General features: G+C 50.5%; 2 protein-coding genes across 2 annotated transcripts; both read right to left on the minus strand.

The window, feature by feature from the left end:
* Positions 1-717: 717 nt before the first annotated feature.
* On the minus strand, positions 718-2455 carry LOC148185112 (uncharacterized). Its single transcript, XM_088051596.1, is given in 2 exon segments — positions 718-1654; positions 1656-2455. Coding segments are annotated over 2 exon segments (1737 nt in total).
* Positions 2456-2648: 193 nt separating this feature from the next.
* Positions 2649-10512, minus strand: LOC106628408 (uncharacterized). The gene is given in 2 exon segments (XM_088060162.1): positions 2649-4570; positions 10047-10512. A coding segment is annotated over 1 exon segment (1386 nt). The 5' UTR covers positions 4554-4570; positions 10047-10512; the 3' UTR covers positions 2649-3167.
* Positions 10513-10865: the final 353 nt, after the last annotated feature.

The raw sequence follows: 10865 nt of genomic DNA on the forward strand, positions 1-10865 counted from the left end.
AAGTCTCATCTACGAACAACACCTGTCTGGATACAGTCCATTATTTTATTGAGAGCTTCTTGTTGTTTACTGGTGACCTGTATAGGTGCTGTAGGATCAGTACTCTTTAACAAAGGTCATAAGGATTGTAAAAGTTCATTAGGAATACCCACAACAAGTTTAAGCCATTGTAAATCTCTCAGCAGTCGCTGAGCATCATGAACAGTATGAAGTGACATGTTTAATGACAGTTTCTGAGGGACAACATACTGCTCAGTTAAAGTCTACCCGAGATATTTCCATGCGGATGTCAGCTGTATTTTCTCAGGTGCAACAACCAGTCCATTCTGAAATAGTTGTCTTTGAATGTCCTTAACTTGTTTATCTGCAAAAGGTTGTGACTGAGCAAAAAGAATATAATCCATATAATGATAAATAATAGTTGTAGGTCACTGAACCTGCAGTGGTTGTAAAACATTATTTACATAAAGCTTAGTGGCACCAATTGTGCAATTTGTTGTCCTTTATCAATTTTGGTTGGTAGTGCCAGTGTATATGCAATGATATATATTTCACTAAAATAGTCCACATCAATTATTCCAGGTAAAATAAACAGTCTCATTAGACTAGCAGATGAACGTTCCAACACTATTGCACCCATAGCTTTTCCATTTATTATCACTGGTCCAATAATTCCAGTGGGAATCTTGTAGGGTTGTGATGTTAATAAATCCACAGTCACTGAGGCTGCCAGGTCCAATCCGAGGCTGCCTGAGGTTGCTGGCAGAAGTTGACCGCTTGGCTGTCGGAGGCAGGGGTTACTTGTGTCTCCGCGCGGCCCATTTTCGCGCTGGCTCTTGAGTTTCCCGGCCCCTGGCGGCAGGCATTGTTGTTATGAGTGCTGGATTGACATTTTCCGCACCACACTCCCGACACATTGCATTCGCGGCGGATGTGTCCCATCCGTCCACATCTGAAGCATTTCATTCTTCCTCCCGCACCGGGGCGCCGCTGCAGTGTCGCCGCTTGGAGGGGTGCAAGGGCAGCTAAAACCTGACTCTGGGCTGCTAGAGTTTGTTCTTTAAAGGCCTGTGCCTGGTGCTGCAGTCCTTCTCCTATTTTTTGCAGAGCTTCTACCATAAACACCTGAGTGCCACTTGGCATAGCTGCAGCCTTATCTAACAAATCTTGGACATTCCAATTTCCTGGTGCTGTGGCTATTAAAGATCGAGTTGTAGCATTTCCATTCTGTAATATACACTGTTTAACTAACGCGTCTTGCATATGCTCAGCTATACCTGCCTTGGCCAGGGCTTCAATAATTTTGTCCACAAAGGAGCCAAGGGCTTCATCTCTACCTTGCTTAATCCCCATATACATGGGGATACCCCCGGGTGCCCTGATCTTATCCATAGCTCTTTTTGCAACTGCCATAGCTTCTCTCAGTTTCTCTCCCCCCAAGGCCACCTATTGCTCTAAGCGAATATGGGCTCCATTGCCCGTAAGTTCATCTACAGTGAGCCCTGCGAGGGGATCACCAGCGGGGCGAGGAAGTGCAGCACTTGCAGCTGCCTCCTCCCTCCATCGAGTCTCAAACATAAGTCTCTGATGAGGGGTATATATGAGACGAGCCGTGCCTCTAATGTCAGCGGGCAGCAGGACGGCTGAATTAAAGATACTCAATCATCTGTTTCGCAGGCTCACTCGTGACTCCAAATTGTGCCACCGTTGATCTTAATTGAGACAAAAGTTTCCAATAGAGCTGCGTAACTTCAGCTCGCTGCCCCCCCCCCTGCAAAGGGTGAAATACCACAGGGAAAGCAAGTGGGGGGGCTATTTGCTCCTGAGCTGCTGCCGCCAATTCCGTATCTCCCTCTTGCAGACCCTGCCGTGCAAGCGCCGCCCATGCCTCACGCCTGCCTTGTGCCATAGCCTCCGCGAGATCTGATAAGGCCCCGGGGAACGGCTCCGTGGCTGCGGCGTTAGATAATGCACCCGGAGGAGGCGGCGGCAGGAGCGGCGGCGGGAGCGGGGGCGGCGGCGGGTGATCCGAGGGGACAGGGGGTGCAGAGGGAGTCGCAGACTCCCTAGAATCTGGCGGGGGCAGATTTACAGAAGCAAATATCGGTGGATTCAGAGCTGAAGGGTCGATATAAGCCTTATTGCGATCTTGCGCCACGTGGGCATTATCGGCAGCTCGCTTTTCTGCCTGACACATGAGTAACTCATTCTGCACAATCTTCCATAATTTGCTCATCTTTTTTGCTACTTTGTCATCTTCTAAAACTAACTCCCAGAGGCGATCACCATACCTACGCCACTCATGTAGTTCGTGGACTGAGTGAGGGTTAGTGAAAAACCCATAGGAAACAGCATGGGTTAACAGGAGAGGTAAATCTTTCTCTAAATCTAAACCCTTAATGTCCCGCTTCTTTAAGAAGGCGGTGAAAAGATCATACGCCGCTTGCCTGTCCATACTCACCGGTACCGTTGCAACCCCCCAGGCGTCAGCAGCGCGTAGCGGCAGAGCCCACCGATGTGGCGCTCAGGGCGACAAAGCACCGTCCAAGGGACCCGCCCCCAACGCAGCTCTGAGGAGGGAAGGGAAAGGCTGTTCGGGCGCCAGATGTCGGGATTTACCGGAGCCGCGGAAGACAAGCCTCATGCTCTCATGGTCAGCAAGTCTCGTTTATTAGCAACTCTAAAGCCACTTATATAGCATCAGTAATTAGGCTCATACATAGTGCAAAAGAAAGCTCATTATTGGATATTTCTTTTAAGGTCAACTCCACCTAATTCTACATTCCTGTGATCGCTCATCTATGCTGAATTCACATTCTTCTGATCACAGCATCCTGTTCTCAGTTAACAGTTATCACTAAGGCCTTCCTGAACTTTGCAACATCTCACACCAACTGTACTCCATTGTCTAACTCTTTCGCAGCTAACTGCTGCATGGGAATATGACCTTTGCTCTCTAGCCATTCCTCCACAGGTGGGGTTTACAATGATGGATGGGGAGAAGGGGCAGGGTGAAGGTAACTGAGAGAACTTTCAGGCAAAAGAGAAGGGGTTTACGATATTGACAGTTGGGGTAAAACCATTACGTAACAATAGGGGAGCAACAGGAACATACCAACTTATGCTTAACAAAATTAAACAGACTGCAACATCTCCCCCTTTCTTTTTCAAAAAGAGGAGGTTGCAGGGTCAGGGGGAGCAGAGGGTACAGTTTCTTTTAAAAACCACCCTTCACAGGTGGGTGTGGGAGGAGGTGAGGAGGAGGAAAGAGGATCTAAATTAAGGTGGTTGACTTGGGGTGGGGGAGACAAAAGACGGAAAACGGACTGAACTAGACATCTTCTTAACACAGTAAACATAACTAATATCATGAAAATAATGAAAACAACCCATAAAATTGATTTTATGATTGAAGAAAGCCATCCTGACATCCCCCAACCAGAGAAAAGGTTGGTGACCCAGTCCTCTGATTCTTGCTTGATCTGATGGATCATGCCTTTCATTTCGTTGATGGTTTGATGAACATTGGGGCTCTTGGAGGTCAGGTTCATGCAGCATAGTCCCTCAAATTCCCTGCACTCGTGGTTGTGCAGGAGCAACAAGAAATCAATGGTGGCATGATTTTGCAGTGTGGCCCGCCTGGTGATTTCCTCGTCTTCGAGGAAGTCACTTAGCGCAGTTGATGTTAAATTTGCTTGTTTCACTACCCAACATTCAAATCGGCCTAATTCTCCTAGAGCCTTGGCAGCGGCCACCCAGGGCAAAAACACTGACACTGCCACTCATTTTAACTTACTCCAATGGAAAATTTCGGAGTCGCAGTCTGGGTCTAAATCGTCTAGGCTGCGCTTCTTGATCGCCGAATTATTTTCTGTAGCCCAATCATCAATTTGAGTTGCATTGGGGGAAAACAAGGACAACTGGCCTAAGGTGCATGGCCCTCTGAGAAGGCGAGAGGGGATGCCTGCCCACACCCGATCTCCGCAAATTAAAAATAGACCTTTTTCTAACTTTCGAGGGGAAGGATCAAGGGTAGAGGGCATTTTTACATGTGCGATGTTCTTGCACCACTGAGCAGCTTGAAACTGCTTATTTACTTGCACGACTTGGGAGTATAGGGCAGGGTCAGAAGGCCGGTAATTAAAATGAACGCAAGAGGATGCGGGGGAAGAATCAAGCAAATCAAATTCTTGCAGCTCATCGGTTGCCCTCTCTAGTTCCTCCTGCCAGTCTCTCCAGAGGAGGAGAGGGTTTTTAACAGGTCTTCTCACTTTGTAAGCAGAGAGGGATTGGACAACGCGATGAGCTGGTTTTCCCTGATTAGCATTTTTAACCAACGATGTTAGGGTCTCGGGAAATTCTGCGGGCTTTAGAGGGATCCCCACCAGGCAGGTTGCCATCGGATTTCCTGATGCTCCAGTGGACAGGCACAAGTCATCACGGTGCAGGGTCTTTGCTAGCGTCACCCAGACGTTTTGCTTGGGTTGAGGCACGATCCACGCTGCTGTCTCGGTCACCAGGAATAGCAGGCTGAGAACGGTTAGGGTTATCATCTTCAGGATGGCTTTTTCTAAAATAAAAGAAACACACATCAGTGATAACATATCTATGAAAAATGGGTTAACACAAAAGAGGGGACTCGGGGTTTCCTCCTCCTCCTTGTTGGGGGTCAGGGGGTAGCCTCTCCAGACTCGACATCATTTTCTCTACTGTCTGGTGGCCTGTTCGGATGTTTTGGGACATAAGGCTTCACCCACCGCTGTGGGATCCACCTCAGTCCGTGGGGTGAGGAAACACAGGTGTAACCTCGCCCCCAGGTCAGTAGCTGAAAAGGTCCCATGATCTTCTGGGACTCCGGGTCCCGCACCAGCACTGGAGGACGGTCTTGTAACTTGTAGTTGCTGGTGGACTGGAAATTCTGGGCCACTGGAGGGTTTAAACTGTCATTGGGGCAGTTCAAAAAGTTAAGGGTAAACAGGGCTTTGCACAGCCGATCTTGGGGCGTGCAGCCCTTCATACTCTCTTTTTGATGAACTAGGACCTTTTTGAGCGATTGATGGGCTCGCTCAACGATAGCTTGGCCTGTGGGGGAATGGGGGATGCCTCTTTTGTGCTCCACTCCCCACTCCTGCAGGAAGTCCTCCAGTTTCCTGGAGACGTATGCTGGACCATTGTCAGTTTTTATTTCTCTGGGAACACCCAACACCGAGAAAGCCTGCATGAGATGTTTGCAGACATGCTCAGCTTTCTCTCCTGTGTGGGCAGAGGCATAGACTGCACCAGAGAAGGTGTCGATAGCGAGGTGCATATATTTGAGCCTGCCAAATTCTGGGATGTGGGTGACATCCATTTGCCACACCTCACAACTCCCCAGACCTCTAGGGTTAACCCCCGACCCCAGGGATGGCATCGCTGTTGACTGACACTGTGGGCATGTGGCCACAATGGCTCTGGCTTGATCTTGCCTCAGATGGAATTGGCAGACCAATCCAGGCACATTTTGATGGAACATCTGATGCCTCAGTTTAGCTTGTTGGAATACATCAGGAAGCTGAGCCATTCTAACAGGAGCAGCGAGGGAATCTGCTCTTTCATTTCCCTCAGCTACCGGGCCAGGGAGCTCCGTGTGCGATCGCACGTGCATGACAAAGAAAGGCTGCTTTCAGTGACAAACGGCATGGATTAACTTTGAAAGCAGCTCAAACAGCTGAGGATTTGAGACTTCCTTCAGACCCGCACTTTCTGTTCTTGCTACTACCGCTGCAACATAGGCCAAATCGGTCACCAGATTGAATGGTTCAGGGAACCTCTCAAAGGCTCTGACGACAGCATCCAACTCAGCAACTTGCGGAGATCCCTCCACATACTTAACATCTGTTTCCCACTGCTGAGTCTGAGGATCCATCCAAGTCATTACTGACTTGTGGGATGCTCCAGATGTGTCTGTGAAAACTGTCACAGCCTTGAGGGGTTTTCTGCTCCCAATTTCTTTTGGTATCACATTAAATTTTGAGTTGAAAAACTTATGAGCAGGGGCATGGACTGAAACTTGTCTACTGTAGCTGTCTAAGGCAATTTGGAGAGTCTCATTCTCCTGCAGCAATTGATTGAACGTTTCCTTGGTCAGCTTATCTGGGGACGCTTTGTCCCAAAACAAGCTGACCGGCACCCGTACGCACGCAAAATCACACGCAGCCATCTCCCGAAGACTTGCTCTAGCTTTTCTGATGAGCTGCGCCATCAGCTCTTGCGGCCTTGTGATACTTTTGGACCTTTGATGGCTTAGGAAAACCTGCTCTATAATTAAGAGTGGGTCCCTTGAGCCCTGGTCCCACTGATAAATTAGCCCACACAGGTGTGGCAACTTTCCCAGAACAATGAATTCAAATGGTAGACTAGGCTCATATCTATGTGCCTGCCTCTCCACCAAGGCGTCTTGCACTTTCTCCAGAGCTTCCCACGCCTCTGGGGTCAGAGACCTGGGAGAACTCAGCTCCTCCTCCCCCTTCAATACTATTAAGAGGGGGGCTAGGTCTTCAGTAGTGAGGCCCAGCCAAGGCCTGACCCAGTTCAAAGTCCCACACAGGGAATGGAGGTCTGCCAGAGTTTTCGGATCGCTGTTGATGGCCAATTTCTGAGGAGCAATGGTCCTCTCAGCGATCTGCAGGCCCAGATACTTCCAGGGTGGCATCCTTTGAACTTTCTCATCTTGGAGTTGAAATCCTGCAGAGGTCAGAACTTCAACCACCAGGTCAAGCGCACGTTTCAGTAGATTGTCATGGGGGGCACACACCAGGACATCATCCATGTAGTGGTGGATGATGACCTCCCCCACTTTGGCGCGGACGGGAGACAGCAATGAGGAGACATACCACTGGCAAATGGTGGGCGAGTTCTTCATGCCCTGTGGCAACACTCGTCAGTGGAATCTCCTCATTGGGGCTTCTCGGTTAAGGGTGGGCACCGAGAAGGCAAACCGTGGGGCATCATCAGGATGTAGGGGAATTTGAAAGAAACAATCTTTGATATCGACAACAGCCAATTTCCAATTTCGTGGGAGCATGGTTGGGGTAGGCATCCCGGGTTGAAGAGGTCCCATGCCTACAATGACCTTGTTAATTTCATGAAGGTCGTGAAGCAGCCACCACTTATCCTTCCCTGGCTTACGGGTAACAAAGACCTGGGAATTCCAAGGGCTTGTGGTTTCCACTATATTTCCCTTAACAAGTTGCTCCTCCATGAGTTTGTTGAGTGCCTTTAATTTATCTTTTCTTAGTGGCCACTGATCAATCCAGACCACTGTATCAGTTGTGCAATCTAGTTTCTGGAAAGGGAGCTCCACAGTGGCCGCCTCTAAAAATCCCCAGGGGTTTTCGGGATCTCGATTTTAACCCCCCCACTGAGACATGAGATCTCTCCCCCACAGGGAAACCTGATAATCAGCAACAAATGGGCATAAGTTTGCCAATTGCCCATCTCGCCCCGCAATTTGAACCACACTCTTTGAGACTCTTGCCAATTGGGTACCCCCTATACCCTGAATCTTGCCTGCCACGGGTTGCAACTCCCAATGTGACGGCCACCTCCTTTCAGGGATGATCGTCACATCCGCTCCCGTGTCAAGCAGTCCTTTCATGTTTAGAGACTCTGCACCCTGCTTGATGCTGCAATCAATTATCGGTTTGTTTTCACCCACCACTTCAGCCCAGCAGACACCCAGTGCATGGTTGTCCACTGGGATTCCCTCTGGAATGGGGATAAACTGGGCGACTATTTGCCCCTTTGCTAAAAATAATGGTGGGTGAGTGCAGCGCGCCAAGAGAATGAGGTTCTCCGGACCACCCGGGAAGGTGATTGGAGAAATCTCAATCTCTGGGGGTGTGTGTTTGGTGTCCCCGATGGCAATGTACTTACTTGTTGGTCCCGAGTCTATCACTGTCCCATCCAGTGGGTCCACAGCAACTACCGTCCAGTGCTGGGACCGAAAGAAAATGTCCTTGATAGTAGTGAGATGTCTCGTCTGGTTAATTGGCCATGCTTTTGGATGTTTCGCTCCCCCTCCCCCCGCAAGACCTGTCCCATTTATCTCTTCGCACGGGACAGGTTCGCGCTCGGCTCCTAGTTTTTTTTATTCTGATCTTTATTGGCCCTCCCTCCCAAGTTGCTCCCTATATTTCCCTGGCAAGGGCTGGAGGCTGGACACTCTCTTGCCAGATGTCCCAGCTGACTGCAGCGGAAACATTGGAATGGCCGCGTGGGTGATGGTGGAATGCGCTGGCCCGCTGGGTCACAGCTGCCACTGGTGTTCTCCTTGGCCCAGGCGTTGGCATGCTCCTGGGGACTCCCACCATTGGGACTTTCTTTGTGCACGCTTCAATGAGGATGTCTAAGGTGGGAGGTGGGTGAATTGGAAGGGTAAAAATAACTTGGCGACAAGCCTCATTTGCATTTGCCTTCGCCGCTTCCAACACAAATTGTTCCTGCAGCTCTGCTTTGTCTATTTATCTCTCCACCTGCGCCTGCAACCTGTCTAAAAACTTAACAAAAGGCTCATTAGGGAGCTGCTTGACATTTAAGAAATTAACTTGGGGTTCTTCCTCGGGTAGCAAATTAAAAGCTTTCTCGGCAGCCTCTGCAATTCTCACCAGCACAGACCGGGGCAAACCCCTGGCCTGTTCCTCTGGTTTAGCCCAGTTCCCTTTGCCGCACAGGTGATCTAAGGTAAGACGGCTTTCATCCGCGTCAACCCAAACTCCTTCTGAGCTTTGCACAATTCCCTCTTTGTTCGGAAGGAGAAGGGCTCCCATTTACAGTACCTCCCTCCCCTACCACAAAAACTCAGTGGTGTGACAACGGGAATATCAACCTGTTCCGGGTTCTGTTTTCCAGGCTTGTCACTTCTGGTTTTCGAAGCATGGGAACTGGAAGAAGAGGCGTGGGAACCAGAAGGGGGGGCGTGGGACCCAGAAGCCAGAAGGGGCGGGGCTGGAAGACCGACCGAGTAGGAGGGCTTATGGGAGGAGCAACAGCAGGGAGAGGCGGGGTTTGGGGGTGTGGTGGTGGCATGACACGCCCTGGAGGAGGAGGAATCTCCCGAGGGGAAGTGGGACGGGTCAGGGTAGGAGGAAGGGGAGGAGTTAGGGAGGAAGGGGTTGGCCGCCAAGGGAAGAAAAGGATTATGGGGAGAAGAAGCACAAGGGAGGGGCCTGACCATGTGGTCCCCACCATCTTGTGCCCTCTGGGGGCCATTTTGAGGGTCAGGAAAAGAATAGGGGAGCACAGGGGAACAACAAGTACAAGGGGACACCGGGGGACAAGGGTTCTGGAACATCAACTGAGAGTTTTCAACTTTATTAAACTGGGGATCAACAACCTGGGAAGCATTAAACTTGGGATTGACAACCAGGGAAGTGGGGGAATGGGTAAGGGCTCTGGCAGCTTGGCCAGGGCTGCCAGGGATAGGGTTCTGAGGGAGACATGGGGAGCCAGGAAGACTGGAGCCACTGCTGGAGCCCTGCGTTGCATGGGGTGCTCCGCAGGTCAACCCCAACTTGGGGACAGAGGTAGAGGAACACGAGGATGGGGAAACTGGGGAAAACTGCCCTGGCTGTCCTTGCACTCCCCCTTTTTCAACTAAAGAAGACCAAATCAAAACAAAAAGTGAAATTAACTTAAAAGCCATCTTGTCCCCTTGATTAACTAATAAAGTCAATTTGCAACCAACCGAATTCCAAAATACTACAGAGCTTACATTTTCAGGGGACACCTGGGGGTAATGCAAGAACAGCCATCTAACCATTTGCTTAACCAACCCCTTAGAAAACTTCTTCCCTCCCCCCTCAAGGATACCCACAACTTGGAAATAAATCCCCCTCTGCTGAGCCGACAACCGCGCGCCCATCTTCACTAACCCCGGCCCAGCAGTCCTACCACCCCCTGGCAGCAAACGAGAACTTAAAAGAACAAAAGATAAGGATCTGGATCTACAACTTTTTTCCCCCCCTGGGGAAACTCAGACTCCTTCCCCCCCCCCCGGGGAAACTCACCACACCAGGTCCGGATGCTGTGCTGCAGGAGGTGTCCACGACCCCAAGGTGATCTTCGGCGCGTCGAGGGCTGCCGCCTTGATCCCTGGGAGCACCACTGGACAAAAGTTGGTCTGCTCCCACCGGGGTAGTTGCTGTCCACAAGTCCGCTTGACGGTCACCCATCCGACTCCTCTGGGGGTCTCCACGTAGCAGAAGAGGCCCCATGTTGGGCGCCAACTGATGCTGCTCCTCACAGCTCAGCGGAGCTCCGGGCTAGCTCTGCTCCGCTCCGTCACTGGCAGCAGTCAGGAGTGGCGAATGGCAGGGGAATAAATGCTTCCCTGCCGAACCTTCAGAGCCCCACTCGCACTCGGGCTCTGCAAGTCTCAGGCGTCATAGGTCGCAGTGGAAGGATGGAGAAGGCTCAGTCTCTCGTACTTCCCAGGAACAAGTTTATTAACAAGGAGAGGAAAAGGTGACAAGAGTGCAGGCTGGGACAGAGGAACAAGAGAAAGAGCCCCGAGCACCTCTGTGCACCAGGTTTTAAGCAGGGGTGGGTACAATCCAGGGACCAATCAGGGATTATGTAGGGAGGAGTCAAGGGAGGGGTTTACAGCACTGGGGACCAATGGAACAACAGCAGGGGCGGGATAACAACTTTACAGCCAATCATGTGCTAAACAAGGTATAAAGGACATGGAAGGAACTGGAAGGAAGGGTGGGGTTTACAATGATGGATGGGGAGAAGGGGCAGGGTGAAGGTAACTGACAGAGAACTTTCAGGCAAAAGAGGAGAGGTTTACGATATTGACAGTTGGGGTAAAACCATTACATAAC

Source organism: Pseudopodoces humilis, chromosome 1, assembly GCF_049639895.1.
Source record: "Pseudopodoces humilis isolate 2021_Gansu_Grassland_sample_001 chromosome 1, ASM4963989v1, whole genome shotgun sequence".
NCBI lineage: Eukaryota > Metazoa > Chordata > Aves > Passeriformes > Paridae > Pseudopodoces > Pseudopodoces humilis.